Source organism: Camelus ferus, chromosome 8, assembly GCF_009834535.1.
Source record: "Camelus ferus isolate YT-003-E chromosome 8, BCGSAC_Cfer_1.0, whole genome shotgun sequence".
In the NCBI taxonomy this organism is placed as follows: domain Eukaryota; kingdom Metazoa; phylum Chordata; class Mammalia; order Artiodactyla; family Camelidae; genus Camelus; species Camelus ferus.
Genome location: NC_045703.1, coordinates 20769645 through 20788470, shown reverse-complemented (window position 1 = coordinate 20788470; position 18826 = coordinate 20769645). Strand labels below are relative to the sequence as shown.

Here is an 18826-nt window from a genome sequence, read left to right as displayed (position 1 = left end):
AACACTTGGATGTTTGAGAAGTAGTGGCAAGTTTTGGAGAAGAGTTAGCAGAAGCATCCCCTACCTGTACCATAAACATCTAATATTAAACTACTTCTATGGAAAGTAATGTTCTGCAGAAAAGAATTTGGGGTATAATGTGAAAGTCCAAGAATGAGGACCCAAGTCTCTTCTCTGTCTCCCAATCTGTTTTAATAAACCAGTAAACATACATTGAGCACTTCTTATTTGAAAGACACTGTTCTAGGTGCTCAAGATAGAACAAAAATGCCTTCCAGGACCTCACAAGAGAAGGTCCTTGCTAATAGGGAAGCATGATAGCTAAAAGGAGGGAGGGAACTGAGGTTATTATTACATGTGGCTTTGTGGCTGTCTATCCATCATGGGGACCCCAAACTTCTCTAATTCCAGATATTTTTTCACTTTTTTTTTTTAAATTGAGGTATAGTCAGTTTACAGTGTTGTATCAATTTCTGGTGTACAGCAGCATGTTTTAGTCATACATATACATACATATATTCATTTTCATATCATTTTTCTTTATAGGTTACTACAAGATATTGAATATAGTTCCCTGTGCTATATACAGTAGGACCTTGTTGTTTATCTATTTTATATACAGCAGTTAGTATCTGCAGATCTCGAACTCCCAATTTATCCCCCTCCCACCGTAACCAGAAGTTTGTTTTCTATGTCTGTGAGTCCAGATAATTTCTATTCAAAGCTATAATATGTTCTGACTAAAGGTGATACTAAGCATATGTCATAGCCATAGTCTGAAATCAGTTTTCATTTTCTTTTATTGCAGGGTTTTCAAGTTGAAAATCACAAATAGATTACAATTTACAAAAGTAGTTCCTACTTTTAAGATTTACTACTAATGTGCATTTAAATTAATAAATGTTTTCTTTTTTGTAAAAGTAATACATTCTTGAAAAACGTTATAATGACATGAATGTACAAGAAGTGGTAGTCCCACATCTTGTCCCCTCTTCTGCCCTGCGGTCAGACTGTCCAGAGGTAGTCATTATTAACAGACTGACATGTGTGCTTCAACAGTTTTTTCCCCAAGTATTTATAGTTATATGTACATACACCCACAGGTATTTGTAAAAATAACAGAATGATGTGATTAGCATCCTTTTTCAACATGTGTACTTCACACAACAGTGTATCATGAGGATTGTTTCTTATTAGTGTAAATATGGATTGGACTCTATTAATGACCGGAGTTCCATTGTATAGCTGTTAAAGACAGGCTGCAGTGAAAATAATCTTTGCACATGTGTTTTAGTACTTTAGAAACAGGTCTTTCTAATCTTATACAGTATTGGAATTTGTGTATTTTAAACACTGATAATTGTCACTTCCAAAAAGTTATAAACATCCTTTCTCCATTAAAGACATTCTTGGTGCCCTACCCAGGTCCCTTTCCTCCGCTGGTTTCCTCGTTTCCCATTGATGAGAATGTTGCCTGCCAGTGACCCACAGCCCCCTCTTCTCCAGAGACTTCTCTGATCCTGACAGATGCTGCTTTGCCTAGGTGGTTTCCTGTCCTCAGCTATCCCCAACCCCTGCCCTGCTCGCCCACTGCCACTGACTTGACCCTGGGCTACAAAACCTGCGGTCTCCTGTCTCCAGATGGGACAGGCTCTGTAGGGTGAGATTCGTGCTCCAGCACTCCCTGTGAGATCAGGGTGAGTCCAGGTCTTTGCCTTGCTCCTTCCCTGCCTTAACCTCTCTCCCTCTCTCCCTCTCTCCCTCTCTCCTGAAAGCACGTGCATCAAATCACACAACACCCCTCCACGGGCACCAAATGCGAATACCTATTCCAAACCCCTCTTCTGAACTAGATGTTACCAGTCTTTTTGTATTTGCTAATCTGATAAGTGAAGAAGGGTGGCACAGAATTTTGCATTTCCTTATTACTAGTCTTAACATTTTCATATATTTATCTCTTATTTCTTCTGTTCAGTTCTGTTCATTTTCTTTGCCTGTATTTCTTGGGCTTTTTCCCCTCCTTATTGATTTTTAGGAGCTCTATCTATTATAAGTAGTAACTTTGTTATGTATGTAGTAAATATTTTCCCCTAATCACTTGTCTTTAAAAAAAAAAAAACAACTTTGGGGGCAGGGTATAACTCAGTGGTAGAGTGTATGCCTAGCATGCAAGAGGTCCTGGGTTCAATCCCCAGTACCTACATTAAGAAAATAAGGTAAATAAACAAATCTAATTACCTCTCCCCACAAACAAATTAAAAATAAATAAAAATTAAAAAAACTACAACATTGTAAAATGATTATAAATCAATAAAGGAATTTGACACAACATTGTAAAATGATTATAAATCAATAAAAAATTTAAAAAAAACTTTAAGTTGTCAGTGATGCTACCAAATGTTATACTTTGAAAGGCTTACCCTAGTTAAAAGTCATGTACATGATTCCTCTATATTTTTTTCTGGTGTTTTATGGTTTTGTCTTGTTTTTGTTTTTTGGGGTGGTGGTATGAGATATGGATGGATAGGGAGGTGATATTCTTATACTTGGACTTTTCTCTCCGTATCTTTAGCTATGGCTTTTAAATTCAGACAGTTTGGTGATTGAATCTTTGGAAAGTTCCACAAGTATCCAAAAATTCCCCCTGTTGGAAGACCTACCAAAGGCTGACTCCAGTTCTGCCTGGAATGCCATCAAGATCCTCTACCAGCCATACATCAAAAGCAGGAATGAAAAGTAAGTTGTGCTTTATTTTCTCATTCCACGTTATGGTTTAGTTTCTGTTGCCATATTGGTGTTAAGAAATTAATGAATTAAATGCGACTGTACCACCTCCCTGCTTCATGCTTTTAGGAATCATACTGCTACATGTTATGCTTTCAAAATAGGTTAAATTATTACAGATGACTCATGCTTATGTGCAGAAAGCTTGCTTTTACTGAAAACAATTGGTCTTTTTTGGTAATCTCAGCTGTTTGTGCATATGGCTGCAGTACTAAATCAGGCTTCAACATCTATGAATATTTACTGATAAACACTTCCCAGGCATTTGGGATACAGTAGTGAACAAAACAAGAGTCCCTGCCTCCTGGGGTTGTTGTTCTAATAGAGGGAAGGAAGGCAGACCATAAAGAAAGCAGACAAAAAATTCAAAGACTGGTATGGCTCTTGCTGTAAGTCAGGTATTCATCTGAGGGCTTCCAGATCATTTTAAGCCTCACAACAACCCTGTGGAGTAGGTACACTTACCACCCCATTTAGAGACAAGGACACTGAGACACAGGTGTTAAATTACTCTAGTGAAATGTAAATAAAACAAGTTAAAGCAGTTGGGGAGTGGTCATAGGGGTGTAGGAGGTTGTCATTTCATACTGAAAAGTCTAAGAATGTTCCTCGGATAAAATTACATGTAAGTGGAAAACTTGAAGGCAGTGAGGGAATCAGCTAGGTCTGAGGGAAGAGCATTCCCGGCAGAGGGAACAGAAAGTGTTCATACTTGAACAGGTTGAAGTTTATACTTGTCCTGTACTATCTGATGGGTTTGATCAAATCTGTGCTAAGAATGGAAAGATCCCAGTCTTTTTCTGGGAAGTAAATTTAAAAAATTAAAAAATTATTGCTTGTCTTTTCTTTGAATTATGTAAACAGTACAAATCATGAAGTATTCAAACACTAGAGACTTCCATAAAGTAAAATATGAAAGTTCTCCATCATGTCCCTCTCCAGGAAAAAAAAAAAAGCACCTTGGGTATTTTTCCACTTTTTTTTCCTTCTATTTTGCATCTTAACATAATTGGAATGATACATGTGCATTTTTTACGCTTAAAAAAAAAACAAGACAAAGAAACTCTGTGTCTTGGAGAATCTTTCCATGTCAGTGCTTGACATTTTATGAAATGTGTGTACTTAATTAATTTAACCATTTTTCTCTTGGTGGATATTTGGGTTATTACTTTTTTGCTGCTATAATTAGTATTGCACTATGTGTTGTTGTACATTTGTGATTATGTATACTTTTTTTATAAGAGGGATTACTAGAAATAGAATTACTAAGTCAAAGGGTATGACATAAAAAATTTTGAGAGATAATATCAAATTATTTTGTAAAAAGGCATTACAAACTTATACTCCTACTTAAAGTTTGTATAAATGCCTGTTTCCCTACACCCTCCCCTAAAATGCCACAAGATTCTTATCCACCTGATGGCAATCTAAATGAAAGAGTCAATTGACAGTCTTTGTGTTTGACTGAGGCATGATCAGAGAATATGGTTTATGTATTTGATGGTTTGGGGACTTTGTTGAGGTGTCTGTGTGTGTACCTTTATATTTTTAGACTTATATAGTCAAGTTTATTAAAACCTTTTTAGTCATCTTTTTTATTTGAAATGTGGATTTTTTTGAGAGTATATGTTAAATCTCACTATGACTATAGAAAAGTCATTTTCTTCTGGTTTTGATTCCTCTTTTTGCATTATGTATTTTGAAGCTGTGTAATTAGGTACATAAAGGTTTGTGCCATAACAGCTTGACTAATTGCATATTTTATCAATAAGATTTTTCTCCTCTTTCATTTGATACTATTTTCCTTTAATTCTAATTTGCCTCGTGTTATTATTGGTATATTTACTTTCCTTTAAAAAAGTTATTGATTTGTTGTATCTTTCCTTTATGTTCAGCTGTCCTGTGTTATTTTATCTTGGTATATGTCTTCTTAACATATACTTTGTAAGGTATGCTTGTAGAAGTCCGGATAGGGTTTATCTCTTAGGGGTGGGGAATGTAGTGGCTGGCGGTGGGTATGAGGGGGTTCCTGGGGTGTTGGCCACATTCTGTTTCTTGGTCTAGGATTTGATTACATGGGCTCATTGAGCTGAATACTAATGATATGTGTGCTTTTCTATATATTATATGTCAAGAAAAAATTTTTTAAAGAGACCAGAAGACAAAAGAATAATATCTTCAAAGCACTGAAGAGAGAAAGTCAGCAAAATGTTTAAGTAGCATGGTAAAATAAAGACATTTTTCAATCAAAGAAATACATATACTTGGTAATTAACATGTAACTGAATGTTTTAAAACTCCCATGTGACAGTCTGTTTATTTTACTAGTGAACTTGGTTCACATTTGTGATTATTGATGTAGCTGAATTTAGTCTGCTACCTTTTACGTTGGTTGCCTTCTCTGTGCCATTTCTTTCCTGTGATGATTTGGAAGTAAAAAATACCTATTTTTGTATGATTTTTAGTGGTTAACGTTAAATTTTTAATACACATCCTTAAACATTTTTAAAGCTCTCATTATCTAGATTCAATTAGTATCCGTTCTCTTCACCAAAGCAAGAAATGCCTCCTATCAAGGTTTCACATTCACTCTTTTGCTCCCTCCCTAAAGCACTCTCTCCCCTTTGTTGAGATCACTTGTGATTCTGATGATGGAGGTTATTTCTTCTTAAAAAAGTATCAAGCCAAAGCTCTACCTCATTTGCTTACCTCTTACCTACACTCCTGCATCATGACTGTAGAAGTTTTTGTATTTTTATTGTATGTCTATTTCCATAAAAGCATATAGGATTGTTTGATGTGTTTTAAAAATATTTACAAATAGTATTACACTGTAATTTTTCACAGTTTTTTTTTCTTATTATCCTTTGTTCCACTTATTTGATTTGATAAAGTCTAATAGTTCTTTTAAACTTGGACTGTAGTCAGTCCTTGAATATCTGAAGATGTCTTATGCCTATTCTGTCTCTCCCAACACCCTGAGCATTTTCCCTTTATCTTTGGTTTTCTAAGATTTCATACAGATGTGTCTAAATGTAAGCGTTTATTCAAAATTTTCTCTTATGTCATAATCTGCTCTTGCCTTGCATGTGAAATATTCTCTCAATTTCTGGAAAAATAATAATTATACTTAAAGTCTCTGTTTTCTCTATTACCTCTTTTTCCTTGGATATTAACTCTTCTCTATTTGAAAAGAAATGCTGTGTTTGGAACTGCATTTCATGACGTTGCTTTCTCCAAACGTTTGATGATTTTACTGGAATTACCTGCACGAGGATGTGAACTCCACATGAGCCATGACCTTGACCGCCTTGCTCATTACTACATCTAGATGAGTGCTTGTAGAAGTGCTCCAAAGCGTGCAGTTTATGCTTACATTTAACAAAACATTTGTTCAGTGAATCGCACGTGGTTTTCCGCTTATCCTTGTATCTGATAGTTGCTGTTCTACGTATTAGTGACTACATAGCCTGCCTTTATGGGTAAGTGAACGAGAACTCAAAGGATATACTAGTTTGGATGTGCCAGGCTTTGGGGGGCAACTTTTGAGTGTTAAGAAAAAGGAAGTGGTTGTAGATTAAGTTATGGTGGTGAACCTTGTGTTTCTTATGAAGACTCTTTGCACTGCCTTATGAGGAGTGTTAACAGGGATTCAGTGCACCTTTCCCATCATTTCATGTATTTTAACAAATCCCTGTGACGCTGGAAATATAATGACTGTAGTCTGTTGTGTCCTGCTGTATGTATTAGTGGGCTTTTTTTTTTTTAAACTCCATATATCTTGGGGAAAAAATGACATCTAATAAATGAGTTTGATTATTTCAGTTTGCCTGCTTTATAGAACTCCTTTTGATCTGCTTTTCCCCCTGCTCCTGTTTGACTCTGTGTACCCCAAAGGTGGGAAAGAATTTCACAGGTTGGGTAAGCATTCTATGACTTACTTTTATATTTCAGGGATGTTAGTTTCTTTCTTTTGGGGTATGACTGAACAAACCATAGGCTCCCTGGCGTATTTTTGGCACATAGGGTGGTGTATTAACTATTTTAGTACAATTGGCTAGAATTTTTTTCTAGTGAAAGTGTGGATGGCCAGATGGCAGTCTAAAAGAGGAAGATAGCAAATGTAACTATGGTTTTATTTCCTTGAGCACATACAAAAAAATGGCATGTAGTATTTTTAGAATGTTCTTTTCTTTCTAGCAATAGACACACATGTCTCTTAACATTTTGAGATTTTTTTTTTTTTTAAGTCCCCCTCACCCACCCCCCCAGGGTTATCTTACAACTCACACTCTTTAGTTTGGATATCAGAGTTTAGGTCCTAAATATAAATTTTTTTGGTTTGGGACTCTTTAAGTTCACTTCTGCAGTTTAATTCTGCTAATTCCTTAATTCACCTGTGACCTCATAGTCTCTAGATTGGGGGTAATTTTGCCCCTCAGAGGACATTTGGTAATGTCTGGGGACATTTTTGGTTGTCACCACTTAAGGGACTATTCGCAGCTAGTAGGTGGAGCCAGGGGTGCTCTTTAACATCCTGTGAGTCACTACGACAAAGAATTATCTGGCCCCAAAGGCCAAAGGGCCAAAGTTGAGATACCCTGTTCTAGGTTATCTCCTGAAATTGGGCTGCGTCTACCTGTTCCTTCTGGGTGTCATAGCCCACAGTTTTCTTGGAATGATATTTATGTGAGCAAATAAGAGAAATTTTACTGTGGCATAAGTCAAAATTGCTATAATCCCACGTGTTAACTTTGTTAGCATGAACAGGATGAGTGGTAAAATATGGTGTAAACAGTGTTACACTGCTCTCTTTTTCTTCTAGGGAAACATGAAGAATCATGTACTTTATTAAACAATGATGAAGAATTTCATAGGTATCAAAGTCCTATGATCTTATATTTTTAAGAGATGAGATCTTAGGGGAATGTAATCATTAAGTGAAAATAATTTTTTTAAAAGCTAAATTGAATTTTCTTTTGTATAAATTACATGAATCTTAATATTGGTAAGGCTTCTTTCCACCTTCTTCAGGAGATACAGTATCTGATTTAGGAATCTGGAGAATTTGAACTGAGATGAATTGTTCTGTGTTCTACTAGTAGTAGCGGCATTTTCTTGCCAGAGATACTGAGGGATGAAATGTGGATGATATGTCATATTTACCCCAAATTTTAGTAGAATTTAGAGATTAAATTTTATAAACTAATTAGGTTTCTCTCTGTTGGCTAAATTGGTAAATATTGGTTCTAAAAAGGAAGTGTTGTTTTTGCCTTAAGATAGTCATCATTATTGCTTTTTCTAATGAAATAAAAGCGCATAAATCACACCCATACACGTGTTATATGCAGAAAGTAGTACTTTCTGTTTGTGAAATAGTATTTTTCAAATCTTTTTTTCTCCTTTATTTTAGCAGGAAAATGGACATTTTGCTTAATTTTTCTTTAATGTGGTAAAAAAACCATATAGCACAAAATTTATCATCTCCACCATTTTTAAGTGTACAATTCAGAAATGTTAAGTGCAGTTGACCCTTGAACAACATGAAGGTTAGGAACACCAACTCACTATGTTGAAAATCCACTTATAACTTATAGTGAGCCCTCTGTATTCGAGGCCCCTCTGTATCAGCATCCTTGGATTCAGCCCACCACGGATCATGTGGTACTGTGGTATTTAATATTAAAAAAAAAAACCTGCATATAAATGGACCCATGCAGTTCAAACTCGTGTTGTTCAAGGGTCAACTGTATATTCACACTGTTGTGAAACAGATCTCCAGAACTTTCTCATCTTGCAGATCTGACACTGTACCCATTTTCCCCTTCCTCCAGCCTGTGGTAACCACCGTACTGCTTTCTGTTTTTTATGGAGTTGATTGAATTAGTTTGCTGGGGCTGCCATAACAAAACAACACAGACTGTATGACTAAAACAAAAGAAATGTATCTTCTCATAATTCTAGAGGCTAGAAGTCCAAGATGAAGCTGCCACCAGGATTAGTTTCTGGTGAGGCCTCTTTTCACGGCTTACAGATGGTTGCCATCTTGCTGTGTTTTCATGTGGCCTCTTGTCTGTGCACATGCAGAGAGAGAGAGAGAGCTCATGTCTCTTCCTCTAATAAGGACAGCGGTACTATCAGATTAGGGCCGCATTCTTATGACCACATTTAACTTAAATACTTCCTTAAAAGCCCTATCTCCAAATACAATCACTTTGGAAGTTAGAGCCCTAACTGTATTCACGTTCAACAAATGCATTTTGAGAGACCACAGTTCGATTCATAATATTGACTAATTAAGACTCTTAATGTAAGTGTAATCATACAATATTTGTCTTTTTGTGCCTGGCTTATTTCACGTAGCATAATGTCCTCAAGTTTCATCCATGTTGTAGCATGTACCGAGACTGCCTTCCTCTTTAAGGCTGAATTCTATTCCATTGTATGTATGTACTGCCTTTTGTTTATCCACTCACTCCTCGGTGAACATTTGGGTTGCTTCCACCTCTTGGGTATTATAAATAGTTCTGGTATGAACTTGGGTACAAATAGCTGGGGCCTTGCTTTTGATTCTTTTGGATGGATACCCAGAAGTGAAAATTGCTGGATCATATGATAGTTCTGTTTTCAGTTTGTTGAGGACCTTCCGTTACTGTTTTCCATGGTAGTTGCAGAATTTTACAGTCCCGCCAGCAGTGCGCAAGGGTTCTAATTTCTCTCCATATTCTCCAACACTTGTTATTTTCTGTTTTTATGTTTCATGGTAGCCATTCTAATGGATATGAGGTGGTATCTTACTATGGTTTTGATTTTCATTTCTCTGATGATTAGTGATTTTGAGCAGCTTTTTGTATATTTGTTGGCTGTTCATATATCTTCTTTGGAGAAATATCTGTTCTTTGCCCATTTTTTAATTTGGTTATTTGATTTTTTGTTGTTGAATTGTAGTAGTTCTTTATATATTCTGCTATTAACCCCTCTTCAGACATATGACCAATACTTTTTCTCATTCTGTAGGTTGCCTTTTTAATCTATTGATTATGTCTTTTGATGTACAAAGGTTTTAAGTTTTTTGATGTCACATCTAAGAAATCATTGCCAAACTGCTTAATTTTGAAGCTCTATATATGATATGGCAGAGACTGTCGTTGCCTGAAACACTGCCTTTTGGAGATAAAATTGGAAGGTTTTGAGATTTAGAGGAATTTGTCTTTTTGATTAAAAAATAAATCAAATGTTAGTCTATGCTAATTTTATGTCTAATAGAACATCCAAGGCCTGTTATTTAACAATTGCATAAGCTGCTGAATCACTTCACATTATTTGGATAGTGTGTGAATACGATACTAGAATGAATAAATGAATAAACAAGTGAATGAATGAACTGATGTGTCACCAGCCCCTAAAGAGGACTTTATTAAACAGTCTCAGGCAAATGTCTTCTACTTCCCCACATAGTCGTTACATTGTCAGTGTACTCCAATTAGGGACATTGACTTTGCAGAGGGGGATAAACTTAAACTTCAGAGACAAATGCATAAGTCTTACATTTTTTAAGTGAGGAAACTGAGGGACAGTAAGAGAAATAACTCCAATTAGTTTGTTAGTTGGTGATGGAGCCAAAATTAGAGCCACGTTGTTGTGATTCCAAATTCAGTGCTTTTTCATTATGTCATGTAAGTCCTTCATAAAATTTTAGGCGATCTGAAAATGTCACTATAAATGTATATTCTTTCTCAAGAACTAGTCCCCTCGTAGTGTAGAATGTGTCAGCATTTTGATTACTACTCAAAATATACTGTGTGATACACTGTATTCAGTGAATATTTATGCATCTTAATATGTAACTTCAGTAACAGAAACTTCTGATTTATGGTATGTTCTTACCTGATCTTACAGATCAGAATTTAAGGATACAAATGTGATTTTTTTTTTCGGAAGCCTTAGCTTCTTAGAACAGGCATCCATGGAAAGAAAGTTAATCTAAAAGTACAGGAAAGTAATCAGATACCTCTAGGAAAATATAAATGCTTCTTCAGAAATCACTTTTCACATATTTATCTGCTAGTACCATACTATCACCAAGACTTATCCAACTAGAGACCATTCTTCATAATGAAGCAAGTTGAGCACACACTTCTTTGATCTGTAATTGGAAAAATTCCTCTTCTGAGTGGACTGTGTTAAGTACAGTGGCCTAAAGTCAGACTTATTCTGTTTGGAGTTCCTGTACTGTCCACGAATTTGTTTGTAATCACTGAAGAAGGTACAGGAAATAAGACCATGACATAAGACAAAAGTGAGTTTTTTTATTCCTAGAGAGTCCAATCAAGCAGGTTTCCTATGAAAAGCAGTTCATATCCTGGGATTGCTTTCTTGGGGGGAATCTGGTTTCCTTCTTCTGACGAAAGAGCATGAGACAAGTGTAGTCCTGACCTGTGAGGGTAAAGGGGAGGCGGGGGGAATGGGACTGGATAAAGGAAGAAATGGGAATGTATATATGAAACTGCTTTTTCACTTTTCTGTGTTTACTAGTCATGTGTTAGGTATTTTTATGAGTCAGATCTGAAGTAGTTACCTTCAGCTTTCACATCCGAAGAGTTTGGGTCTCTCTTTTTCCTCTTTTTTTTTTTAAATCTCCTACAATGTTTTATGTTGTATGCGATTCCACAACAAGAGAGCAAAGATTTCTACCAGAAAGGAAATGACAGTAAAGTTAAGGAAACATGGTAAATGTAACCCCAAAAGATTGTTTCAAAAAACCAAAATCTGCATGCATGCTGAGGGATAGGTTTTCATAGGAAACAGTATTCACTGGCTGAATCAAAGAAAATGGAAACTTAGGCAGTACTCGCCTCCACTCCATCCCGGTCCCAATAAAAGCTGAAAAGGTCTGGGCAGGGCAGCGTGTGTGTATTTGTGTGATGGGTTCTGGGAACTCAGTGGCTGCTGCTTATGGAGTGTCTTTGGGTCATAGAGGGGCTGGGCTGGGAAGGGGCAGTCATCTTCCCACAGAGATGCTCCCATTTGCTTGTTTAACATTAGGTTCTCCTCAAAAGCTTTTGTTTGAAGAAAAGGTTCCATCACTGATACAGAAATGTTTGACAACTGTTCTCTTGTGCTGTGCATTTCACCAGACTGTGTTTCACTGGGTCTTAGCAAAGCCACTGCTTAGAAAATGGATCATGTTGAGATCATTCTAATAATTAGAATGGCCTTCCTTTTATTTACCTGAAGTCTGCTTCCCAGAAACTCTTATCCAGAACTACCAAAAATTAATCTACTGATTCTTGAACAGGACAGCTCTTCAAACATTTACGTAGTCTGACACTCATTCCTAGATTTCCTCTTCTCCGAGCTAGACTCTGTCAGATGGAATGGCTTCAAGATTCCCTTCCCTTGTGCAGTCTCTTTTTTCACTTGATTCCCTTTCCTGTTCCCATCTTGAAGGACCTTGTTGTTTATCTGTTTTGGTAATGTGTATTTGTTAATCCCAAACTCCTAGTTTATCCCTTCCCCTCCTTTTTCCTCTTTGGTAACCATGAGTTTGTTTTCTATGTCTGTGAGTCAGTCTGTTTCTGTTTTGTAAATAAGTTCATTTGTATCGTTTAGATTCCAAATATAAGTGATATTTTGTGATATTTGTCTTTCTTTGCCTGATTTACTCAGTGTGATAATCTCTAGGTCTATCCATGTTGCTGCAAATGGCATTATTTCATTCTTCCCTATGACTGACTAGTATTCCATTGTGTGTATATATATATATATATACTACATCTTGATCTAGTCATTCATAGATCGACATTTAGATTGCTTCCATGTCTTAGCTATCAAGTAGGGCTGCTGTGAATGTTGGGGTGCATGAATCTTTTAGAATTGGAGATTTCTCCAGATACACGCCAAAGAGTGGGATTGCTGGATCATGTAGTAACTCTATTTTTAGTTTTAAGGAATCTTCCTACTGTTTTACATGGTGGCTGCACCAAATTACATTCCCACCAACAGTGTAGGAGGGTTCCCTTTTCTCCTCATCCTCTCTAGCATTTGTTTGTGGACTTTTGAATGATGGCCATTCTGACTGGTGTGAGATGATACCTCATTGTAGTTTTAATTTGCATTTCTCTAATAATTAGTGACATTGAGCATCTTTTCATATGCCTATTGGCCACCTGTATGTCTTCTCTGGAGAAATGTCTGTTTAGAGCTTCTGCCCATTTTTTGATTGGGTTTTTTTTTTTTTTTCTGTTATTGAGTTGTATGAGTTGTTTGCATATTCTGGAGTTAAGCCCTTGTCAGTCACATTATTTGCAAATATTTTCTCCCAGTCCGTAAGTTGTCTTTTCATTTTGTTTATGGTGGAAAGGAAGTACTTTGAGAAGAAGGGAGTGGTCAGATGCTGCTGAGAGGTCAGGTAAGATGTTGAATGTAGAATGTACTTTGGATTTAGATTACAGAGGTCATTAGTGACTTTAGCTGGGATTATTTTGTTGGGTGCTGAGGCTGGGAGCTGGATTGGGATGTGTGAGCTGTGAGTGAGAGGTGATGTAACAAAGACAAGTATGGATGAGGTTTCAAGGAGTTTGGCTTTGAAGGGAAGGAGAAATAGGAAGGGGATAGGGAGCTGATGAAAGGTAGGCAAGTTGGGGTCAGGCCTCCTTGAGCCTGTTTAAAAACCAACAGGGAGGATCCTGTTGTTTAAGAAGAAGAAATTGACTGCACAGGAGAAGGAAGTGATGACTGATAAGCTAAGCGTCTGACAAGATAGGAGGGGCTGGTATCCCAAACTCCAAGGGAGCAGCCAGCCTTTGGATGGTTCCCTTTCTGTGACAGGAGGGAAGGAGATGAGAATTAGAGAGGATAGAACAGATTTGAATATTAGGTTTTGGAAAGATGAGAGACTCATCTTCCAATGGTTTCTATTTTATCTGTAACACAAGAGTGACAGGGCATGAGGGAAACAGGTGGGGGGGTCATGGGCAGTTGGAGGTTTGAGGAAAACGGAGATTAAAAACGGTCATTTGGAGAGCAGGCGAGGGGTTGGTAGGCATCTTCATTGCTGATTTGCAGTTTGCGATCATGAATCTATGGTGATAATGTTCCTTACTGTGTGACTTTCTCCAGCTTATCATCCACTTGAGTGTAAACTCAGAAAGTAGAGTTGGGTTCATCAGGGTTAAAGTTGTGTTGTCTCGATGGAAAGAGTGTTGTGTAATTCTTGTATTATTAAAATGATGGTCTACAGAATCTACGTGGCCTGTTTTAACGAAGATTGAAGGATGGAAAGTGGCCCGAGCTTCGAATCATTTACTGAGACTTTGTTGTGGTAGAGAAGAAATTTACTTTTAATTATATATTTAAAGCATCTTGAAGTGTTATTTTACAGAATACCAGGTGATTGATGGAAAATGAGCTCTTTAAAAAAGTATTAAGGCAGACTGTAGTGCTTTAAATGGAGCTTTAGCATGTATTTGAATATATGCTCTGAGTTAAATTCTTCTCAAGATTTTCTGTATGACTTTTGTAACCCCACTTTGCAAAGAAGTGTATTGGCCTAATGTGGGAGAACAGGTGAACCTTTTCGATGCATAGTCCTCGGAGTCTGCCAGCGTTTTAGTTTGACATTTGTCATGTAAAGCAACTGCTGTGGTCCTGGTTGGTTCTGCTTTTGTTCTAGGCATTGGGGGTGAAAAATGAACCTTGGATTCTGAGGTCATCTGCAGTAGAAGGAAGAAGTCAGGTTCTTTCAGTATCTCTTGGTGCTTTTTATTTTTTTTTAATCTAGATGGCTGCAAGAGCCCTCCAGGTGCTTGCACCTCTGTTGAAAACCAAGATAAATTGCACATTCCATTACTGGCCTCCTGTTGCTAAGGCTGGATGCTTCTGTGACATCCACCATGACAGAAAGTGCTTGTCTCAGGGACCCAGGCAGGGCTGCAGGCCAAGGGCCTCCAGCAGTACTGCTGGTCTCCACGGGATGCCCTCGTGTCACTGGTCCACGTAAACTGCCAGAACCTTCCTCTGGCCATTTTCTCTCCTTTGTTAGAGGAAAATTCTCTCCCCACCTCATAATCATTACTTAATTCCCCAGATAAATGATAAAGCCATTCTGCTTGTAAAATAATTTCAGCATTCTAGGGTAAATCTCACATTTCCTTGGCCACCACCTGCAATTCCAGTCGCCCACCCCAATCAGTCACCACTGCATCCAGGTTGCTCTATATCTTGCCAGACTTTATCTAAATGCAGGCATATGTTTGTGTATGCCCCAGAAATATATGTAGAAATAGTTTGTGTGTTCTCTTTTCCTTTTTCTAATTGTAGAGTATGGTTCTGCAGTTTATTTTTTCTGTCAGTATTATACGTTCCCACTGCATGTAGATATATCTCACTTTTTAAAACTACTGTCTGATATTCCATCATGTAGGTATTTTATGATTTCTTAAGCCATTCTGTTACAATTACTTAAAATCTTTCCCCGACACTAACAGTCCTGGAGTGAAGACCCTGTACATTCCTCCTTGTGCACTTCTGCAAGGGCTTCTTTAAAGTGAACAGAAAAAAGTAGAGTTGCTGCTCCTGGAATATATTTATTTTACATTTTTTAAAATAAACTTTTTATTGGAGTAGTTTTAGATTTATAGAAAAGTTGCAAAGATAGTACAGATGGTTCTTGAATACATACCTTTCACGGGTTTTCAGTTTCCCCTGAGGTTATCTCAAGTTTCCAGGACACCTTTGTCAAAACTAAGAAACCAACATTGGTTCATTGCTGTTAACCCAACTCTAGGCTTTATTCGCTTTCACCAGGTCTTCCACTAATGCCCTCTGTCTATCGCAGGATCCAGCCCATGATACCACGTTGCGTCGATTCATTGAATTTCCTTTATCTCCTCTGGTTTGTAGCAGACTTTCCCTGTTTTTCATGACCTTGACTATTTTGAGGAACACTGGTTAAACATGTTTTAGAATGTCTCTTAGTTTGGGTTTGTCTGGTGTTTTTCTTCTGATTAGACTGGGACTATAGGTTTTGAAAAGAATACCATTTCATCACATCATATCGGATGGTACGTGGAATCCACAGCCCTCACTGGCAGTTTTCACCTTGATCACTTGGCTGAGGTGATGTTGGCCAGGCTTCCTCACTGTGAAGTGACTGTTTTCTCCTTTCCATATTCTTTTCTTAGGAACGGAGTCACTAAGTCTATCCCACACTCTTAAGAGAAGGGGGCAGATAAGCTTCTCCTATAAGAATGTAGTATCTACACATATTGTTTGGAATTTTTACTAAAGGAAGAGTTGTATCTTTTCTTGTTTGTTTATTCAGTTATTTTTTATCTGATGGACTCATGTATATTTATGTCATACCTTGGGTTATAAACCAACACTATGTTATTTTTATTAATTTGAATATTCGTAGTAGTTTCATCTGTAATATCCCCAAACTGGAAATGACTCAGATGTCTGTCAACAAGTGAATGGACAAGTAATAGCCATTCAGTGGAATACTACTGAGCAACGAAAAAGGAGTGAATTGCTGATCTGTGCAACAACATGGGAGATTTTTTTTTCTATGTCAATCATTGTTTTTAATTCAAGTATAGTTGATTTCCAATATTATGTTAGTTTCAAGTATACAGCATAGTGATCAGTATTTTTAAATATACTCCATTTAAGTTATAAAATTGTGTTTCTTATGCTGTATAATATGTTATTTATTTGTTATTTATTTATTTTGTTGCTCAAATTGTTCCAGCTTTGGCCACTGGGAGCACTTTTAGGCTGGCTCCTATGTCCTTTAACATGCCCCCATACTTTGAATTTTTGATCACTTTTTCACTTCTTGATACTACAAAATGCTCCAGATTCATCTTATATTTTCCCCGCCACAGCCCTGGAATCAGTCAAAAAAGAAACCCTGGTTCTTTTTACTGGGGGACAGAAATGGCCATTACTACTGATATTTTAAATTTTGATAGATAATGCCCAGTTCTCCTAAGGGCTATTTTAATTGGTAGTTTTTACTTCTCATACCTGTTCCAAGTACTTCATAATGTTAGGTTTATTCATTTATTTATTCATTTTGGCCAATCTGATAGAATTGTATCTTTTTTAAATTAGTGTTTCCCTGTTACCAGTGTGATTGAACATCTTTGTTCATATTTACTAGCCATTTGAGAATCTTCGGTGAATAACCTGTTCATGTTCCTTTGCCTACTTGATCTGGTGTCTGTGAGTCTGTGCATTTGTATGTCTTTGGTTTTAGGAGTTCTTATAGATTGTGAATATTCTTTATCTGTTGAAAATATTTTTTCCACCCTGTAGCTTACTTTTAAACTTGGTTTATGATGACTTGTGACACATAGAAGTTTAAATTTTGATCCAGTCAAAATTAAAATTGGAACTCACAGACATAGGAAACAAACTTATAATTACCAGGAGGAAAAGGAGCTGCGAGGGATAAATTGGGAGTTTGGGATTTGCAGATATTAACTGCTATATGTAAAAGAGATAAACAACAAGGTCCTACTATATAACACAGGGAACTATACCTTGTAAGAACCTATATTGAAAAAGAGTTTGAAAAGGACTATATGTACATATGTATAACTGAATCATTATGCTGTGCCCCAGAAACTAACACAACATTGTAAATCAACTATACTTCAATTAAAAAATAATAAAATGGGAATTAGACAGCTTTCACCTTTGTATCACATTTAAGGAGATCTTCTTTCTGACACATCCATTTATGTTTTTACTGAAGTCTGCTGAAACTGCTGATCCAAAGATCTCAAGTGGTCACCTGGTAACCAAAATCGTTTGCTTTTCTTAATCTTTAAGAAGATTGAGATTCGACATTATTCACCATTTCTTCTTGGAGATGTTTGCCTTGACTCTCTCCTGGTTTCGTTCTGACCTCTTTGACCTCTTCCCTCTCCTCTTTTTTGACGTCTTCTCATCCTCCCTTGCCTCGTCTGCTTTGTCCTATGCCCTGCTAACAGTGTTCTCCCTGACTCTTTCTTCCCTTTTGTGAAGCTCATCTACTTTCATAGTAGAGACTCTGATTTCTGCTGGGTAAAAACTTCCAAGTCTACGTTCCCAGGTCCTCCCTTTTACTTAAGTTCTTTGCTTCCATCTCCATCCTGTCCAGGTTGTCTCTGCCAGATATCCCACTGACTTCTCAAATTCAGTATGGCCAAGGTGGAAAAATCTCATTAACATTCCTGGTGAACATATGCTTCCTCTTATTTGTATCTCATTCAGTGGCATCATGATTATCCTAGTCAGCCAGGCTCCAATCGTAAAGTCGGCCTTAGATTGTTCCCTGCCCCACCATACCAAACTACTTATGAAGTCAGGTTCACTCTGCCTTCAAAATCTCCTTCATATCTGTTCTTTCTTTTCTCTTCGTAATTACCATCATCTAGTTCACAAGTTTGTTACTCTTCATATGGCGTTTATAAGTGTTTCCTCAACCTGTTGAAACCCTGGTCTAGCCTATATTTTGGAGCCCACCCAGTCATTCCAGTCATATCACTCCCTTGCTTTCTTTTCCACACCCAGTCTTTACCTCCTTGGATTAGTATATAAGGTCTTCTGCAGCCTAGCTCCAATTCAGCACCCTCATCCAGCCTTCTCCTGTGCCTGTCATATGTTCTGTCATGTCCAATCAGAATGGAATTCTGGTGACGGGGTGGGTATAGCTCAGTGGTAGAGTGCATGCTTAGCATGCATGAGGTCCTGGGTTCAATCCCCCGTACCTCTGTTAAAATAAACCTAATTCCCCCTACCAAAAAAAAATGGAATTCTGCAATTTCTCAAATATTTATTCATCTGTGCAGATCATATATAGTTCATTGTGTTAGTAGTATATAACTACCCATGGGACTCTAAGCTTTCCATTTCAACCAATATTCATATTATTTTTATAATATTTCTATAAGAAAGGGATTGGTAATGAAATTGATGTCTTTGTTTCTAAGTATTCTTGTGTGAGTAAGGTCTTCACTTAACAGATATATAAAATTGTTTTCTTCTGTTA

The 18826-nt window shown here is 37.1% G+C and overlaps 1 protein-coding gene across 4 annotated transcripts in view; it reads left to right on the top strand.

The window, feature by feature from the left end:
• UBE3D (ubiquitin protein ligase E3D) overlaps positions 1-18826 on the top strand; it is a 261385-nt gene that overhangs the window by 33531 nt on the left and 209028 nt on the right. For all 4 annotated transcript variants that reach the window (XR_004321822.1, XM_032484518.1, XM_032484516.1 and 1 more), the window contains exon 8: positions 2573-2736. Coding sequence is in view for 3 of the 4 variants with exons in the window: in XM_032484518.1 (XP_032340409.1) it covers positions 2573-2736 (164 nt within the window). In the remaining variant the exon portion in view is untranslated. The remainder of the gene's footprint in view (positions 1-2572; positions 2737-18826) is intronic.